This window comes from Lactuca virosa, chromosome 5, assembly GCF_052849685.1.
Source record: "Lactuca virosa cultivar CGN04683 chromosome 5, Lactuca_virosa_CGN04683_v6, whole genome shotgun sequence".
Lineage (NCBI taxonomy): Eukaryota > Viridiplantae > Streptophyta > Magnoliopsida > Asterales > Asteraceae > Lactuca > Lactuca virosa.
The window spans coordinates 398,264,267-398,285,176 of NC_136430.1; the positions used below are offsets into that span (position 1 = coordinate 398,264,267).

A 20,910-nucleotide genomic window follows, 5' to 3' on the forward strand; every position below is an offset into this window, starting at 1 on the left:
ATGGTGAAAACCCGTTATCCCCTCCCGAGGATAGATGATCTTTTCGATCAGTTGCAGGGTGCATCTTGGTTTTCCAACATCGATTTGAGATCCGGATATCACCAGGTCAGGGTGAGAGAGGAAGACGTGGAGAAGACCGCGTTTCGGACTCGTTATGGTCATTACGAGTTCGTGGTGATGCCGTTTGGGCTAGTCAATTAAGAGACAATAAGTGTCGAAAATGACTTTTTGATAGAAGATTATTTAGAATGAATAGTCTTAATAAAAGTTGTAGTATATGTTACAAGGATTCCGGATATATAAAGAATGTCGAAACCCGAGTTATAACGAAGAAGTTATGGCCTGTCGAAGTTTCGCGACAGAACCGACACGACACAGCGCAACGTAAATAGTGAATTTACGATAGAGTGATATTTGGCTTTAGCGATCTAAACAAAAGTCGTAGAATACGTTAAACCGAGAGCGTGCATAAAGAGAACGCCCAAATCTGACTTCGTATGAGGAAGTTATGATTTTTCTAAGTTTCAGCTTAGCGGTATGCAACCCAAATCTCGAAATTGAGATCGAGTGATCTTTGTCCGAAACAATCTAAATGAGAATCGAAAATCTCGTCAATAATAGTTCAACGGTAAAAAGACAGACGAAAACGGACGTCAGATGAAGAAGTTATGAATTATTAACAGACTTTTCATGTCCGACCTACTAAAAATAATATAATAAAAATAAATTCAAAATTAGCCGACGGAGTCTAAATGAAAGTTATAAAGCCTAATCTCACCTACGCGTGGATATAAAGAACGTCGAAAACGGAGCTCGTATGTGAAAGATATGAATTTATGAAGTTCGGGGCACAAACTTCAACACCTGTCAGTACTCACGTCGTGAGTAAGGTGTTCACGACGTGAACAGGCTGATTGACACCTTTCAGAGCAAGTGGACAGATGACGAACACCATGAGCGGAGCATGACCAAACTCACGACGTGAATATAGGATTTCCACCCTATAAATAGAAACCGAAGGGCAGCCGAATTTAGTTGCTAATTCTCTCATTCTCTCACTCTATATATCATCTCTAGCCATCTTTTAACCCCCCGAAGTCCCGGTATCATCCCGACACCCGAAGCAAGTCCCAAAGCCCCGAAGATTCCGAGAAAAAGAGTTTTCGAGCGGAAACTTTGTCCGCGTGAAGCCCGATTTTGAGACGATATCCCGGTTTCATCGAAGAATACTACTTTACAAGCCGTAGTGCTGTCCGATCATCGTCTTATGAAGTGAGTGCATAGTCCCTTTCATGAACATGATTTTAATACAAGTATTGTTTGAATGTATTAAATATATGTTTTGTATGAGTTTTTTGATGATGTCTGAATTAAGTGTTAAAGAACATACCTGATTGTTTATGATAACTTAGGTTAAAGAGTAAACCTAAGGTTTGTTATAATGGTTATGGGGTAGTATCCCTTTATGAGTACGAGTGAGATATATACAGAGAATAGAACTTTAAAATATGTCATTGATCTGGAAGCATGGATTAGACATAGTTATTCGTCCCTAGTCCGAGAGCATGAATTGGACTTAGTTAATTGTCATTAACCCGAGAGTATGGATTAAGACTTAGTCAGTTGTCATTAATCCGGGAGTATGGATTAAGACATAGTTAGTTGTCCTTAGTCCGGGAGTATGGACAGGACATAGAATTTGTCATTAATCCGGGAGTATGGATTAAAACATAGTCAGTTGTCCTTAGTCCGGGAGTATGGACGGGACATAGAATCTGTCATTAGTCCGGGAGTATGGATTTAGACATAGACCAATTGTCCCTTATCCGGGAGTATGGAATGGGCACAATCATGGACTCGAGAATATGGATGAGATCCGGGAGTAAGAGTTAAAATTTAAGGTCCAAGGGTATGGATAGTCTCGTTGAGAGGATTGACAGGGTGGGGTAAGAGTTGATTATATATATATATATATAGAGAGAGAGAGAGAGAGAGAAAATTGTATATTGTGTGAATTCTAATATATATATATATATATATATATATATATATATATATATGTGTGTGTGTGTGTGTGTGATAACATTGTGGGATTGAGATCCCTATGTACTCACCAGGTTTCCCAACCTGACCCACTCAAGCTTATTTGTATCAGAAGTGTCGATACGAAGCCACATTACACTGAGAGATTAAAGAGATGTATATCATTAGTGTAGATGAATGTAAGTTCGGTTTATGCTTATGTGTCTGTATTGACCAGGACATCCCAAATGATTTAAAACGAATAAAATACATCTCTTCGGAGATGCTTGGATAAAGTATTTATCATGTTTTCTGGGAACAAATTCCGCAACAGTTTTCTTTAAAAGATTACTCTGATTTTAAAACAAAGCATAAACAAATCGGTCTTTTCTGGCCGTGAAATTTGGGGATGTCACACACCTTATTGGTCGTTAGTGGAACGTGTGTGGTTAACCACCACACTAATATGAGACTAATATTGTTGGAAATGGGTTTCTCGTAAATTATCGTTGAGTTAATGGAGCGCGTGTGGTTAACCGGCACGTTAATTTCAGACGATAAAAGACATTGAGAGTACCAAGCTAATTTGAATGGTTATTCACGTCTCGTTTGTGATCATCGGCATCCCAGTCACAAAGTGAGAGCATAATCGAGATTAACCATGTCATTGAATAGTTCAATGAATCTCAAAAGATCTAGAAATTTCATTTAAAACCTAATTCGTTTAAAATTTCGTTTTCATGGTGGAATTGGTAAATTGTCATTTACCTACCTTCAAATAATTTACAATTGGATTACGGCATATCTATTCTGAATTGTGAATTATTGTGTTGGGTCCTAGCCTTAATATTTCATTTGGGTGTTATATTAAGGATCTAAATCAACTCACTTGAATTTTCTCCCTCTACAGATGTCGAGTTCATACAACTATGGTTTTCCTTCTGAATATGATCTTGTTGGATTAGTGTCTAAGTCCATAACTATATTTGGTATGTACTTGACCCGATTGTAGCATGGTCCTTTTGAATTGCCTTCACCAAAGCAACTTGACTGGATGAATAATGGAGAAAGAGGATAAATGTGGTTTATTAATATATTATGTGAATAATATATTAAAAGAGAAATCATATTGTTTAATTAATATCGGTCAAGAATTAATTAGGAATTAATTTTGTGGTCAAAAGATATTAATTGAACTAAGGGGACTGGAATTGCAATTATAAGATAATTGGATTTTGGGTTGAGGAACCCTAAAGATAGGGTGGACGAAATCCTTATGGATAGCCCATAAGATTTCGTCCAAGGGCTTGATTCTGGAAGATTCTTATGGGCTGCTTAGGGCTTAAGCAACCAGGATAAGTATCTGACTCAAACCCTAATTCTGCAGCTATATATATACCCCTTGGGGCACCTAAATTTGGCTACCAGAACCCTAGAGGATCTTATAGCCAAAATTAGTGTCTCTCCCCTCTCTCTCTAACATTTTCCAATTGCTTGTGGTGTTTGTGATCGATTAGAGGTATTACATTTGTGATACTAAGCTCTCAAGGCAAGGATCTTCAAGCTTCAATTGAAAGGTAACATTCTTACTTGTTTAGTTATGTTAATTTCAATTTCTATATAATAGATTTAGGGTCTATAAGCTTTGGATGATTGCATGTACAATTAGAGAAACCTAGATCCAAAGCTTTAGGGTTTGCTTGTGCACCATAGGATTGATGTAATGCTCAAAACCCATCATTGGTATCAGAGCCTAGGCTGCTTTCCATTGTATTTGATGCATTGTTTGATCATTCATTGCTTGAAAAGTCGAAATTTCTTGCCCCTGACTGATGTACTCGTCTAGTCACCAGATGAACTCGACGAGTCCAGTCTGTGACTCGGCGAGTTAGGCTGTTAGGTGGTAGATATTTCGGGATTTTGGCCTATTTTGGATTAGGATAATTACCAAAAACATTTTTGATTGTTAAAATCCGATTTTTTTTATATTGTGTTGATTATCATAATCCAAATAGAAGATAATTGTCATTTAATAAGATAATTATTGCCTTATAAGATATTTAATTATTTGTATTATTTGATGTGAATTATCTTGCCATGAAATTGGATTAGGTCAAATTTAGATAATCACTAATTATTTGATTAATTAAATTATTTGTAATTTGATCTATAAGGTTTTGAAAAGTTTCAAAACTTGCCCTCAAGTTTTGGAATTTAAATTTTTGATTAAAAGTTTTAATTTTGAAATGTTGAATTCAACCCTAAATAATTAGGGTTTGGCCTGGCCGAAGTACGCCCAACGTACTCATGCAGACACACCCCTTTCTTAAATTGCCATATGGGACCCCTTTTTGCAAATAAATCTCACCCAAAGTGTCAAAATGTAATATTTGAAAATCGAGGTATTGCAATTATCCCCCACTTAAATTAGATTTCGTCCTCGAAATCATTCCCTTCTACATCCTTTTCCCAAGACAAACCGGCCTGACCGAACTTTCTGAGTTCCAAATACATCTTAAGAATCACCTCCGCACCGCCAAACAACTACCATATTGTTGTCTAAACTCAAAATTTGTCGGAAACACCACCCCTAGCGAGGAACGAACGCTGGCTTCTTGCCCTTAGCCATCAAAACATCCAACCGTTGCGATTGAACTGAACGATTATACACCTACTAACACAATCTCGGCTCACCACATGGTTCAAACCAATTAATCACTGAGCCTTAAGATTTCCTTCAATGCACTGTCATATGCACCGGGTCTGCAACTTATGTCTGGAATACCCTTGCAAGGTCCTTAACATAAATCTGGATTACCCTCGGATACTATACCGATGTTGCTATCATACCAACACTAACATGACGACCCGTGACCAAAACCACAGAGTATAAAGATTCTCAACTGACAACTTGTTAATCTGCAGAAACCCGAATAACCTTTCCTTAAGCATAACCCAAGCACTACACGATCCACCCGAACGTATATATAGTTTTAAATTTTGTAAGAACATAAAAGTAATATTTAAAATTTGTAACAATATGAAAGAAATTTTATCTTTTTTATTTTACCAAGAAGACATCTGTAGATTTGCAAATAGGTGAATCAATGTTTGCAACAAAAAAAAGTTGCACATACCTTTTTAGGCATGTGGTTTCTAAAAAACAAAAAGTCTGCGGGAGGAAACGTCTACGCGCTATAAGACAAACAACGAGATGAAGATCTTATTGAAAAAAACAAACGCCTAAGTATTAAAAGCTACATTACCATTTTCAAAACAAGTATTTTTTAGTTCAATATTGCATAAAAGATTTCAAAAGTTTCATAGTGTTTGAGAACAATTTATTATTTATGTCACCACGGAGAATGGTACCTTATATAAATATATTGTTTCCACAAGATTTGCGTTACATCACAATTTGAACCCCCTATTGGCACTCATGTAGATTCCGGAGTCGACAAAATGATAAAACACCATTTGTTCATTTGGACGGGTCCTTTCACTCATTTCTTGAGTGATTGGATGGTATGTCGACACGGTTGAGACAATTCTAAAACCTTTCATTTTGTAAATGAGTCATTTTCCTACTGATTAGATACCATACTTTTTTCTTGCATATAGATTAGATGTTGCAATTTAATTGCTAGCAGCGTATTCATTATTAACTTTGACTTTCATGATACTTGATTTAATTAACAGAAAATTGTTATTATATATATATATATATATATATATATATATATATATATATATATATATATATATATTCATATCGTTTGCTATAAAGATATAGTGATAAATACTAGCAAAAATTTTACTTTGTTTTTATGCCAGAAACAGGGATATCCAAAGTGATAAACTAAATTCTAATCCGTAATAAATACTTATATTTTTTTAACTCTGCTTAATGCTATAAAAAACCTTAAATTTGATCGAAAATATCGGTTTTACCCTCCGACAGATTTTTGGTTTATGTCACAAACTTGTCATTTTTTGTCGGTTTTGTTCGGTTTACTTGTAATAACAGGTTTCCAGTTTACCATTAAATATTGTTTGCGAAAAAAACTTTAAGTTTACAAATATTTTACAAAAAAAACTCTTAAGATTATAAACATATAAAATATACATATATATTTAAAATTTGATAAAACTAAATAGTTTTTTAAAATTTAAATATCAAAAATTTATATCAAATGAATATATATTTTTAACGTATTTATATATTGTAACCAAAACCGAAACATATTTTTATCATTAAGTACGGTAACCATTATATTGATTCGATATAAACTTTTGATATTTAAATTTAAAAAATTATTTAGTTTTATCAAATTATAAAAATATTCTTTAATTAATACTTAAACTTTTCAATCAAAATTAAAAAACGGTTGTTAGTTAATAAATTAATTATACTAAACTAGTTAAACATATGAATAATATGACATTAATTACATTTAATTTATTTTTTTAAAAGGAAAATAAAAATATTTTATACGTTTAAAAGTTTTGTATTTCAGAAATAATAACGTATCGTATTTTTTATAAGAGAAATTAAATATCCTCCTATGTTTTCTTCTTATCTATCTTCTTACCCATATAAAATGGTGACATGTGTCATATTTGGATAAGATTAATAATATTTTAATACATCTGTCATCATTTCAAATGGGTATGGAAATATGTAGGAAGGAAAATAGAAAGATATTTAATTTTTCTTTTTATAAACATAAATATATTTGTATAATAACTTCGACAAATATATTATATTTTATATGTTTAAAAGGTTTATGTTTGTGTTTCAAAAATAATAACTAATACAACTATATTTAGTTTTATAAAAATAATATGATATATTTCTTTTAAACATATAAAATATTTTTATTTTTCTTTAAAAATAATAATTGCATGGAAATAATGTCACCACTTAGTCACTGTGATCACCTCCAAAACTGTTTTACAAGTCATGAATATATAAAATGAATCCGAACAACCATGTAAATCATATATAAAAATAAGATTAGACAAACCTATATCACATCAACGACTTATCTTAAGAAGAATTTGGGATATCACTTAATACCTCATGAGCAAATGCCAAGTATCTTTCTGTAGAGTCGTTACAAATCGGGCATAAGGAACAAGTAATGTTAATAACACAACTATACAAGTTTGTTTTGGTAGGAAAACGGTCAAAGACAACTCTCTATCGAAATATATTAACCTTACTAAGTAAAATTTTATTCCATTTTATAGGAAGCGATGTCACTTTGTGTTCATCAATACAAATTCGAAAATCCTTAAGTGTTTTTTTTGCAAAATATTTATAAACTTAAGGGTTTTTTTTGCAAATAATATTTCCTGAAAACCTGCTATTAAAAGTAAAAATGACAAAACCGACAAAAAATGACAAATTTGTGGCATAACCAAACCAAAAATCCATCGTAAGATAAAACCAATATTTTCGATCAAACTTAAGGTTTTTTATAACATATCATTATCCTCGTGTCAAACCAGTATCAATTAGCTTTAAATAAAACTTATATATATATATATATATATTATTAACATGTTACTTTATCTCTTAAAGTGAACTTGTGATTATGACAATATACATAAATAAATTTACACGTCTTTATATGGAACCATTGGAAGAGAAATTGATCGTAGTCTTGCGGAATTTATAATATGTTTTCTCCCAATTTTTTGTACAAAAAAGGGGGGAAATAGAATGCAGGATAAAATGATAAATGCAAATATGGGGTAATCTATTAAAAAAAAACTCTGCATATAATTTCCAGGTAGAAACATACATGAACTATTATTGATCAAGGACCCTCATCATGTCCTTGAACTCGGAAAAGTCAACTTTGCCATCGTGGTTAAGATCAACCGACGAGATCATCATCTTCACTCTCTCCATCTCAGTGGCCTCCGTAAACCCTAGCTTCCCAAGCACCATCTGTAATTCCTTCGCTGATATAAATCCATCTCCATTTTCGTCAAATACCTTAAAAGCCTCCTTTAGATCCGACTCCTCTAGCTCCTCCTTGGTGGCCGCCGGTTTTTGTACATCCTCCAGGCCGAACAACAAGTCGTTTATGGAGCTGTGCAAGCTCACGAAGTCGTTGTATGTGAGGCCGGCGTTGCCGGGATGGATGTATGATTTGATCATGGAATCTAAATCGGACTTGTCGGCGTCGAGGCCGAGGAGCGTCAAGGCGCGACTGATCTCGTCGATGGTGATGAAGGAGTCGTGATTGGTGTCGTATAGATCGAAGATACGGCGGAGGCGGACGGAATTGAGACTGGGGGAACGGAGGCGGAAGGATTTGCTGGAGATGGTTTTGAGAAGAGGTCGTTTAGTAGGTGTTTCCATGTCTGATTCTGATGTGATTCAGTTCTGTTTGTTGTTGTTGTTTGTGTTTTGAAGGAGATCGAAAGTGGGAGTATATATATTTATGGTGGAGTGGTGAGAATGGAAGAAGGTCAGACTTGAAATACCAATTGCCAAGCTTAACGGAAAATTCCCAAAATTACACGTCAAACCAAGTCAACCTACAATTAAATAAACACGTTCAATCCTTGGTTTTAATTCAATACACTGAAAATATGGCATAAAACCCTCTTTACACAAATTTGTTGGGTTTTTTTTTTCTTAAATTTGGCTTTTTACTGGTAAATTTTATTTTTACATTTTCATCATTTTCTCATTGGTTTTCTAAGTTTTCTCAAATTGAAACTTAACGTCTTTCCGAAAGTAACCAACATCTTTACTTTTTCCTTAAAGTTTTTACAAAAGAAAATGACTAAACACCAAGGTCTTTCCGGAAATATCCACTCATTTCGTAGAGACCTATGCGTAACAAACATGAACACCATAAAATGGGTCTGAACAATGAAAATTGGCGGAAATTGTTCTCGCATATTTAAAGTTAATATTTATTTCCTCATTTTTATATCGATTTTTAAATAAAATCTTTTCTCAAACCTAAGACTTCGTTTTCACAATATGTAGTTTCCTTTTGGTGTGAAAGTGGTATATGAAAATCCCTGCCAAGAAAAGAAAATACTAAAAGTGTATTATTGATAAAACATGAACATTTTTGTAGTACCAAACAATTTTATACTGAATAGTGCATTTTTCAGTCCACTGGCGAATATGCATTTTTAAAGGTGTTGTTTTGACTATTTTATATCGTTTTGACTTTTGACCATTTCATAGAGTCCGCAGTTCGAGGTGCCTATGGTAAAACGGTCTTGTTTTTGACATTGATGCTCTCCCGAAAGTGCGTCCTAGAAAATGGGCAGTTAATGAGGGATTTTATTAATTTTTGATTATTTCTTGTAAAAATATTAAAAAAAGTTACTTCTTTTTTGCCTTTTTTTTTCCAGTAGTGAATACTTGGTATTTCATTAAATGTTTTCAATAAAATTGAATTTGTAGAAACAATAAGTAGGAAGATATTTAATTTCTCTTGCTTTATTTTGTGTGTGTCTTTTGGTCTCACACAATATTCTGGAGTTTTTGACCATAATAGGGTGGATGGAAAAAATATTTATCATTTTAATGTTATTTCAAAACTATTTACCATTTTAGTGTTTTTCTCCTTTTTCTTTATTTTTTAGTTTCCTTTTCAGTTTTTTTTTAATTTAAATATCTTATTTTTTTTTTCTTTTTTATTCCACCTTTTTATTGTTTTTCTCATTTTTCTTTACCTTTTAGTTTCTTTTCAGTTTTTTTTCAGTTTTTTTTAATTTAAATATCTTATTTTTTTTCTTTTTTATTCAACCTTTTTATTGTTTTATATATATATATATATATATATATATATATATATATATATATATATATATATATATATATATATATATATATATATATATATATATATATATATATATATAAATAAATGACAGCTTTCATTTTAGTTTTTTTTATCCTTTTTTTACTGTTTTTTAAATATATGTTTTTTTATTTATTTTTTCTGTTTTATTTAAATATCCGATTTTCTTATACAACCTTTTTACCATCAAATTTTAGCCTCAACATTAAAAAATCATCAAAAACCACCACTATAATCAAATTTTAAGGTGCAAAAATTCCAACATTCACATACAATGTTTTTAAAGTGAAAAAAAAAATCTCAACATTGTTTCTTACAAAAAAAAACACCACAAAAAAAACTCCAACATTGTTTATTACAAAAAGAAAAACATCACAATTAGCTTCATCTTGAACCGGTAAAAAATCATTACCTGTAAAAAAAAAATAATAACAAGAGAATAACTATAACAAATACCATAAAAATATTATTTTTTTAAATTACCTTAGCATAGACGGACATCGTTTTCGATTATGTCCCGGTTAAATCCACGTGCTCGAGAATGGTTGGAGAGTCATCCATTTAATAGATGTCCGTCTATGCCAAGGTAATTTAAAAAATAATATTTTTTTTTACAGGTAATGATTTTTTACCGGTTCAAGATGAAGCTAATTGTGATGTTTTTCTTTTTGTAATAAACAATGTTGGAGTTTTTTTTGTGGTGTTTTTTTTTGTAAGAAACAATGTTGAGATTTTTTTTTCACTTTAAAAACATTGTATGTGAATGTTGGAATTTTTGCACCTTAAATTTTGATTATAGTGGTGGTTTTTGATGATTTTTTAATGTTGAGGCTAAAATTTGATGGTAAAAAGGTTGTATAAGAAAATTGGATATTTAAATAAAACAGAAAAAAATAAATAAATAAAACATATATTTAAAAAACAGTAAAAAAGGATAAAAAAACTAAAATGAAAGCTGTCATTTAAATATATATATATATATATATATATATATATATATATATATATATAAAACAATAAAAAGGTGGAATAAAAAAGAAAAAAAAATAAGATATTTAAATTTAAAAAAAAAACTGAAAAGAAACTAAAAGGTAAAGAAAAATGAGAAAAACAATAAAAAGTTAGAATAAAAAAGAAAAAAAATAATAAGATATTTAAATTAAAAAAAAACTGAAAAGGAAACTAAAAAATAAAGAAAAATGAGAAAAAAACTAAAATGGTAAATAGTTTTGAAACAACACTAAAATGGTAAATATTTTTTCCACCCACCCTATTATGGTCAAAACTCCAATATTCTGGAAATCATGCGGAGCTACATTTTTGGATTTATATATTTTGTCCTTGGTATTTAATTTAGACAAAAAAAAAAAGATGTGATAATTTAATTTAGAACAATTCCTTAGGTAAATCACTGGTGGATTAAATACCATTTTATTAAGATAAATGACTGAATTGTTTGATGTAAAAGGCTTATAATGAAAAAATGTGAAAGGAATATGTTTGGTTAAATGGAGCATGTTGCCATGAATGTGCATGGCCACATGATTTTCTCGACATGCGAGCCTCCAATTTCACATGGACAATGTAATGTCACATGGCTTTTGATTATTAATTAATCCAAATTCCTAATTTCGATTTTACTATAATTCATTTTAGAACAACATGACATGATACAAGACGAACCTACGTACCTAACCTCCCATTTTAATAAAACTACAGTTTTTTACCAGACGACATAATATAAAACGACGTATTTAAGCTGAATCATGCTTTAGATCGAAAGGAGACAACATTCAGTTTCATACGTATGGGTCGACATAATATAAAACGACGTATTTAAGCTGATTCATGCTTTAGGTTGAAAGGATACAACATTGAGTTTCATAAGTATAGGTCGTAGACGTAGTTAATCACCCATGGCCTAATATTTGGAAAAGCGTGTAGTACTACATGAAGCGATGAAGTTATATACTGTACAATATTAACAGGAGAAATTAAATATTAATAAAAAATTATTAATTTTATTAAATATGATAAATGTCCTAATTTTAAATGTATAGGAATATGTTTGGAAGAAAAAGTAGAAGAATATTTGATTTCCCTATCAGGAATTAGTAGTAGGGGTTGCACAATTTTTTTTTCCGGATAAACATAATATAAAATATTAAAAAAAAAAAAATTCTGGTCAAACATAATATAAAACATCTAATACAAATTTTTTTTTTGGTTAAACATAATATTACAACGATCTATTAGAATTTAAATTTATCATCTTCGTGCAGACATCTTTTGAAACCGTTCCATATCTTTTTCATTCTCAACTTTCGCAAGTACTTCGGTCTCGACATTACAAAACAATGCGTCGTTCAAAAATTCATCGTCAATTTTGTTACGCAAGTCGGTCTTCAAGAGCTTCATCTTTGAAAAACATATTTCTACACTTGTGGTCGCTACAGGTAATATCAAAGTCAACTTTAAAAGCTTATAAACCAAAGGATAAGACCGATGCTTCCCCGTACTAACCATCGAACGAGAAAGGTCGGAAATTCCTTTCAAACTAGTGAAGCGCTCATCTTTGATGCAAGAGTGATAAAATATCTCAAGTTGTCCTTCAAGGTCTATCATATCTGAATCATCAAAGTCATACTTGTATAACTTACCCAACTTCAATAACTTTGATTTGTCAAATTGTGCAAATGAATCACAAGGGCTCAAAGCACCCATGTATTCTAGTAATTGGGTGCTTGTTTCACTAAATTGATCCCGATATTCTGTAAGTTGCATATCTACCACCGTGTTGAAAATTTAAACCTCAAAATGAAACCTATTAGTCTTTGTAGTCCTACGGTTTCTCGCACCAATATACAACTCTTCCATATCTAAAGTATCAATTTCGTGTGTTTGACAAAAAGAGGATATTTTTGGTAAAATGCTAGCAAACCGCATGTTTCTAAAAGATTGCAATGCCTCCATTGTCCCTCTAACCATCGAAGCCGCTTCTAAAATGTCTAGATCTTTTCTTTGAAGTTGTTTTGACCATGTACCCGTGAGATGTAAAATGTCATACATCATATGTAAGTAAAACACGAACTCATATGATTGCTAAAATTCCTAATGCTTGTTGACGGTTTGCCAATGACCCTCCCTTCTCTTTCACAAAATCTAAAACTACAAGAACATCTGCAAGCAACTTCATCAAACTTGTGAGTGTGTTGAAATGTGAACCCCATCTTGTTTCTCTCGCTCGAACAAGTGTAGTCTCTTGATTTAACCCTCTTCCGGTTTCAAGTTCACCACTACACAAGCCTTTTTGCACCCTTTCTCTTGCTTGCTCTTGTAGTAAGTCTTTTCTTTTACATGAGGCACAAACAACATTAACCACCAACGAAATTTGCTCAAAAAAGTCATTAACACCATCATGCTTCTTTGCTACAGCCACAACTACTAATTGAAGTTGGTGTGCAAAGCAATGTACATAAAAAACCGTGTCATTCTCTTGTAATATCAAAGCTTTCAAACCATTGAATCTCCCTCGCATATTGCTAGCTCCATCGTAACCTTGTCATCTTATCTATTAAAATTTAAAACAATTAATATATATATATATATATATATATATATATATATATATATAATTAAATTGAAATAAGAAAAAAGTAAAGAATAAATTACCTGACTAAAACTCAACTTATTACTTTTAAGTACTTCATTTATGGCGTTTTTGAGTGTCAAAGAAGATGTATCCTTCACGTGCACTAGTCCTATGAATCTTTCTTTCACAAAGCCAAGACTATCGACATAACGCAAAACAATAGCCATTTGTTCCTTTTCTGAAACATCACTAGATTCATCAACTAGTAAATCAAAAACATCTTGACCAATCTCTTCACGAATACTCAAAAGTACTTCTTATGCAAAACATTGCACAAGTTCTTTTTGAATTTTAGGGGAAGTTAGTTGATTGTTTTTAGGAGCATTTTCTAAAGTATTGTTGAAAATATCTTCACTAGTCTCTCGAATGGCTTTTAACACTTCAATGTAAACCCTCTATTTTCCAAGTTAACTGACTCGTCATGACCACGAAACAATAAACCGGTTTTCAATAAAAGTCTAACAACAATAATAGAAACACGTAATCGATCTTTATATTTATGGTCCTCTGCTTCGGTTTGCCTCCTCAAGACTACATTAATAGCTTGTTTTTCCCTCATTAAAAACTCACACTTTTCTCTTGCTTTGTTGTGAAAACTATCAACACCACCCACATGAGTCCGAAATGCATCTTTTTTATTCCAAGTATCAAAACCTTGGGAAACAAATGCATATCTCCCTCCTTTTTGTCCCATGAGTTCCCCACACAAATAACAATATAAACAATATGCACTATTCTTTTTCACACTATATTCCAACCAATCAAAGTCATCAAACCATGAAGGAACGAATCTTCAAAATCTATCACCTATTTTTTTTAGGAAACTTATGTGCCCTTACTTGACACGGTCCTTGAAGCAAATATGCTCTTTTTACATCATCTCTTATATTTGATTTGTAACTTGTAATCAATGGCCTATCCGCCGGGTCCTTTGGAAGATCTTTCAAGTCAACATTATCATTAGGTTGGTTAGAGCATGGTGTTTGTGGAATTGCATTAGAAACCGAAGGGATTGATTGATTGGTGATTGATGTTTATGGAGTTGCATTAGGATTAGAAACGGAAGGGATTGATTGATTGGTGATTGGTATTTGGGAACATTCTTCACCACTTTCATTAGGATTAGGTCTTTGTCTTTTGGTAAAAAAAACCACTTAGTTTAACCTATAAAAACATAACAATTACACTTAATCAAACAATGACTTCAATAAAACAAGTTGCTTTCACCTAATCAAACAATAAATTCAATAAAAACATAACAATTACACCTAATCAAACAATGACTTCAATAAAACAAGTTGCTTTCACCTAATCAAACAATAAATTCAATAAAAACATAACAATTACACCTAATCAAACAATGACTTCAATAAAACAAGTTGCTTTCACCTAATCAAACAATAAATTCAATAAAACATATCAATTTCACCTAATCAAACAATGACTTCAATAAAACAAGTTGCTTTCACCTAATCAAAAAATAAATACAATAAAACATATCAATTTCACCTAATCAAACAATCAATTCAATAAAAAACATAGCAATATAACCTAAGCAAACAATATAACTTCAATAAAACAAATCAATTTCACCCAAGTCAATCAATAACTTCAAAAAAACATATCAATTTCAAATATCTAAATGAATTGGTAAAACATACTTGCTTCATTATAGTGTAGGGCTTTGAAGTGGATTTTGTATAACATCCCAAAATTCAAGACCAAAAATTTCGTTTTAATTAAGTTATTATATAAAACCATCAGTATAAAAACATTCATATTAATATCTCATGTCAAAACCAAAGTGGAAATAATCAAAACATGTTATCATAAAACAATACCAGAGTGTAATCCCAAATATCTCATGTGCGGAAAACCGTAGTGTGATGCACTGCGATCGAGCCGACTCCTTTCCTTTGAAAACGAGTACCTGAAACCAAAACTATAAACCGTAAGCATGAATCTTAGTGAGCTCCCCCATCATACCACACACCATACAATAACATACTGTCAGGAAATTCTAGGGTGCCTGACTACCTAGGTCAAGCCATTCTGGGGTGCATGACTTACCCAGTTCAAGCCATTCTGGGGTGCTTGACTTACCCAGTTCAAGCCATTCTGGGGTGCTTGACTTACCCGTCGGTCTATTTCGCCCGACTACCGGGGACTATTTCACCCCCTACCACTACCACGTAATAATATAACACACATATACTGCCAGGCAATTCTGGGGTGCCTGACTACCCAGGTCAAGCCATTTTGGGGTGCTTGACTTACCCGTCGGTCCTTACGACCGACACACGAGGACTACTTCACCTCCTACTAGTACCACATAATATCATAGCATAAACATATTGTCAGGCAATTCTGGGGTGCCCGACCTACCCTTCGGTCCTAACGACCGAACTTGGGGACTATTCTCCCCCTACTACCACTATCACATATAACATATCATGCTAGCACATAAACATATCAGGTAGTAGCAAACCTAGATGAATATCACAAAGACAATCATCTAACATACAACTCCTACTGGTGGGTCGGCATTGTGGCCGTAGACCCACCGCTACTGGAAGGTAACTCATCTCACACTGCTGAAGTCCCGTAGACACAATCCCAACTGCTGGATGACAGCTTCCCGAACTGTCAATATCAAAACATCACCCAATTAATAATTGGGTTCCACTACATAAGCATAAGTACATTCTTTGGTTAATTACTACATTACCCCAAGCTTGGCTTACTCAAGTGTTAGGTGCATTTTGTGCACCTTTTTGCACACCTTTTAGTCCCATTTCATGCATCTATTTAGCATAATTGTTCTTCCTTTTTCTTGCATTTCATCATATTCATGTTAGTCTCTAGAACAACCTTATTTGCACACTTTAATGTCTTTTTCAGGTAAACCGGATCTTGGAATGCGCTTTGGGAGGTGTCGGGAAGCATTGGTGAAGATTTCGGGACGATCGGGCGAAGAACGAAAAAGTTTGAAAAATCAAGTTTGGATTCGGAGTCAGAAGGGTACACGGGTCGTGTTGGATTTACACTGCAAAATCAACACGGGCCGTGTTGACCAAAATTGGAGCTGTTGACCAAGCTGAACACGGGCCGTGTCGCTTTTACCTTATGCTCAACACGGGCCGTGTTCGACACAAAAAAACCAACTTTTGGCAGTTTTTCCTATTTTTCATATTACGGAAATTCGGTCATTTGGGGACACACACAACATATCAGAGCACATTTGGAGAGGGGATTTCAAGGGTTATTGCAAGAGATTGATTAGTAATCATTTGGAAACATTATTTCTAGTATTTGTAAGTTGCAATTGCACATTATTTCCATCTTTTATTCTTGTTTGATTTGTTCTTAGCCATGTGTGGCTAAGAAACCCTAGTTTCTAGTTCTTGTTCAAAACATGTTGATTGCTTGACTTGAAGCATATGATTTGATGTTTGATTTGTGATTCTGTTCTAGTGATTATGTTTTTGTTTAAACTAGAACCCTTAAATTTGATTTGTGTTTGATTGGCCACTTTCATGAATTGAATTTTTGTGCAGTTAATTAACTTTTAGAGCACCTAATCGTTCTATTAAGTTAATAATTGGTAACAAGCAATAAGTTTTCTTATTGTAAAACATATATCACATGTTTTCACACTTCCGAGCGTATGAGAAGAAATGAACATTGTTGGGAAGCTTGTATAAAACTTAATGCAGTTTTTCAATGCAATCTAAGAGAGTGTTTAGATTGAATTAGTAAAGCTAGGTCTAGTCAAAGAGCGTGTTTTGGTTAGATAATTTGGCAAGCGAGAGGTATTAGAGCGTGTTAATATCTTTCAGTACCAACTTAGAATAGCAATCATGAATTACATCAAGTCATAATCAAGTTGAACAACAACATTGAGAACTAGAACTGGAAGCACTTTTACAATTTGTTTACAAATATATTTCATTTTGTGCATGCTTTTAAAGTAGATTGTTATTTAGTTATTTACTTTTGCAAACAAAACCCCCCCTTTTGTGACCAAAGTACCTTGTGCCAAGAGGTATAGACTTTTGTCCCGTGTCTCTGTGGTTCGACCCTGCTTGCCTTGTACTACTTTTTAGTGTATTAAAGCAGTGTATTTGGAGTCTGTTGTACCCCTATTATTTGTTGGGTTTGACACGCCTCTCAAGTGTATCCGCATCAGAAACAGAAAGCCTATCACTCTCATCTCAACCAACCTCACCCAAAAATACCACTCCACCTACTTATAATATCCCAAACACTACACCCACAGAAAGTTCAACTACTTCTCACGCCATGGGGGATAACGATGGAGGAAATCCACCTCCAAACCCACCACCCGAACAAACCCTTCGTCAATGGTCGAGACAAGAGGTTACACAACAACCTCTTTGCATCACCTATCCGGCAGCCACAAACCTTAAACTAAAATCCGGACTTATCCACCTCCTCCCAACCTTTAGAGGCTTAGAAAACGAGGATCCCACAAGTTTCTCACAGAGTTCCACGTTGTGTGTGTCGGCATGAAACCACAAAATGTCATGGAGGATCAAATCAAGCTTAGGGCATTCCCCTTCACGGTGCAAGACGCAGCAAAAGACTGACTCTATGACCTCCCACCGGGGATGGTTACTACTTGGGTAGATCTTGCACGCCTCTTTTTGGACAAATACTTCCCAGAGATGAAAGCTTCAGCCCTACGGAGGGAAATCATTGGGATTAAGCAACATAAGAGAGAAGCTTTTCACACATATTGGGAAAGGTTCAAGAAACTTTGTGCCTGTTGTCCCAAGCACGGAATTACCGAGTACCAACTCCTCCAATATTTTATTGAAGGAATGACTCCAATGGAAAGAAGGCTTCTTAATGCCTCAAGTGGCGGATCTTTACCCGACAATACTCCAACCGAAATCCGCAACCTAATTAAGAACATGGCTGAAGATTCTAAACATTCAAGCCATGATGAAGAATGGTACACGGATGCACCCCGAGGTGTAAAAGAGGTCCAAACTCCTCAAATTGAAGCTCAATTGTCCGAGCTTACTAAAGTGGTTATGATGCTAGCCAAAGACAAAGGTGTGCAGCCCACACCCCGCCCGTGCGGTATTTGCACTCAAGTGGGGCACCCAACCGATATGTGCCCACAACTTCAATACGAGGATTATGCGGAAGCAAATGCGTTAGGAGGATATTCCGGGTCAAACCAAAGGGGATTTGAGCACTCACGAAATGACCAAAGATGGAACAACAATCAAGGTTGGGGAGGAAATCAACAGGGAAATTATCAACCAAATCAACCACATCAATTCCAACAAAGACCACCATTTCCTCAAAATCAACAAAGACCGCCTTTTCAACCTCAAAATTTCCAGCCAAGGCATCCACCACAACCACCTCCACAAGCGGGTTCATGAAGCATGTCACTAGAAGATATTGTCAAGAGCCTTGCCACTAGCACTCAAAGCTTCCAACAAGAAACAACAGCAAGCATAAAGTTTGGAGCAACAAGTTTCACAACTTGCTCAATCCGTGAGTAAGATGGAATCACAAGGCAAGCTACCATCTCAAACCGAGAAGAACCCGAAACACAACGCATGTGCCATTACCTTAAGAGGTGGGAAAAGCTATGAAGGTCCAAAGATGCCAGATGAAGAAGAGGAAGAGAAAGAGATTGAGGTGGAAGAAGCTGTCAAAGAAGAGGAAAGGAAAAATACTTCCAAGTCAAAGAAACCAATAGAGACCGAAGTGAAAGTCACACCAGCTCCATTTCCTTCAAGGCTAACAAGTACAAAGAGAGAACGGGAAGATGACGAAATCATGACAATGTTCCGAAAGGTTGAAATCAATATCCCCTTTTTAGATGCTATTACAAAAATTCCTAGATATGCTAAGTTTCTTAAGGAACTTTGCACATCTAAGAAAAAGCTTAAAGGAAATCAAACTGTAAAAGTAGGGGAAAACGTTTCAGTCGTGTTACAAAAACGGCTACCAAAAAAATGCAAGGACCTGGGTGTTTTCACGGTTCCTTGTAAAATGGGTAACCTTTTTGTACCACGCGCCATGCTAGACCTTGGAGCATCAATTAATGTCTTACCATATTCAAGCTATAAGACAATGGGAATTGGACCTTTATCAAAAACCGGAGTTATTATTCAACTTGCCGACCGGTCTTTGGTACACCCAAAAGGTGTATTGGAGGACGTGTTAGTGCAAGTCAATGAACTTGTATTTCCTACTGACTTTTATGTTTAGGATATGGGTGATGACAACACCCCACAATCGAGCTCCATCCTTTTGGGGAGACCCTTCATGAGTACCGCAAAAACAAAAATAGACGTAGTAAATGGTACTTTGTCTATGGAGTTCGATGGTGAGGTGATCAACTTTAATATCTTTGAAGCTATGCGTTATCCTAGTGATATTCATTCTTTAAACTTCATAGATGTTATTGATTCATGTACTAATGATTGTTTCGAGTTGTCAAGCCAAGATGTGCTAACCACCATCTTGAGCAAGCATTTTAATGAAACAGGGATCAAGAATCTGGTTGATAAGTATATGTTGGAGGATGAGTTGATTGAAGCAATCAACTCCTTGGAAAAAGCACAACCTATGAGAGTTGAACCACCCCGCATGAAGCTCAAAAATCCCGATCTGAAACTCCTTCCATCCATAGTACACCCACCGAGTCTTGATTTGAAGACTCTTCCTGACCATCTCAAGTATGCCTATCTTGGAGAGGAAGAGACATTACCGGTGATAATTTCAACCAAGCTAGCAAAGGAATAAGAAAAAGAGTTGGTTGGAATTTTGAAAAAGTACAAGGAGGCTATCGGTTGGACCATTACAGACATAAAGGGGTTGAGTCCATCATTATGCATGCATAAAATATTGATGGAAGAAGACTTTAAGCCAAATCGTGAAGCCCAAAGGAGATTGAATCCACCTATGATGGAGGTGGTTAAAAAAGAGATCATGAAGCTCTTGAATGCAGGTGTAATCTACCCCATTTCTGATAGTAAGTGGGTAAGTCCCGTGCAAGTTGTCCCGAAAAAAGCCGGAGTCACCGTTGTCAGAAACTCCGAGGGGGAATTGGTACCCACCCGTGTGCAAAACGGGTGGAGAGTTTGTATCGATTATAGGAAGTTGAATGCTTCCACCCGCAAAGCCCACTTCTCTTTGCCATTCATCGATCAGATGTTAGAACGATTGGCCGGGAAATCCCACTATTGCTGCCTTGATGGTTTTTTTGGTTTTCACCAAATTCTGGTTGCCCCGGAAGACCAAGAGAAAACCACATTCACATGTCCCTTCGGCACCTTTGCATATAGACGCATGCCCTTCGGCTTGTGCAATGCACCCGCGACCTTCCAAAGATGTATGGTG

The 20,910-nt window shown here is 34.4% G+C and overlaps 4 protein-coding genes across 4 annotated transcripts; 1 reads left to right on the forward strand and 3 right to left on the reverse strand.

The window, feature by feature from the left end:
* Window positions 1-7,766: 7,766 nt before the first annotated feature.
* Window positions 7,767-8,501, reverse strand: LOC145110928 (calcium-binding protein CAST-like). The gene has a single exon (XM_079047242.1). It carries the CDS (start codon window positions 8,396-8,398, stop codon window positions 7,841-7,843), a length of 558 nt encoding a protein of 185 aa, XP_078903368.1. The 5' UTR covers window positions 8,399-8,501; the 3' UTR covers window positions 7,767-7,840.
* A 3,633-nt stretch (window positions 8,502-12,134) lies between these two features.
* Window positions 12,135-12,650, reverse strand: LOC145113846 (uncharacterized). Its single transcript, XM_079049898.1, has one exon. The coding sequence runs from the start codon at window positions 12,648-12,650 to the stop codon at window positions 12,135-12,137; it is 516 nt and encodes a 171-aa protein (XP_078906024.1).
* Window positions 12,651-13,428: 778 nt separating this feature from the next.
* LOC145113847 (uncharacterized) lies at window positions 13,429-14,212 on the reverse strand. Its single transcript, XM_079049899.1, has 3 exons — window positions 13,960-14,212; window positions 13,539-13,771; window positions 13,429-13,437 (listed from the first exon to the last, which is right to left on the reverse strand). Exons 1-3 carry the CDS (start codon window positions 14,210-14,212, stop codon window positions 13,429-13,431), a joined length of 495 nt encoding a protein of 164 aa, XP_078906025.1.
* A 4,850-nt stretch (window positions 14,213-19,062) lies between these two features.
* LOC145113848 (uncharacterized) lies at window positions 19,063-20,313 on the forward strand. The gene is made up of 2 exons (XM_079049900.1): window positions 19,063-19,698; window positions 19,777-20,313. Exons 1-2 carry the CDS (start codon window positions 19,063-19,065, stop codon window positions 20,311-20,313), a joined length of 1,173 nt encoding a protein of 390 aa, XP_078906026.1.
* The last annotated feature ends 597 nt before the right edge of the window (window positions 20,314-20,910 follow it).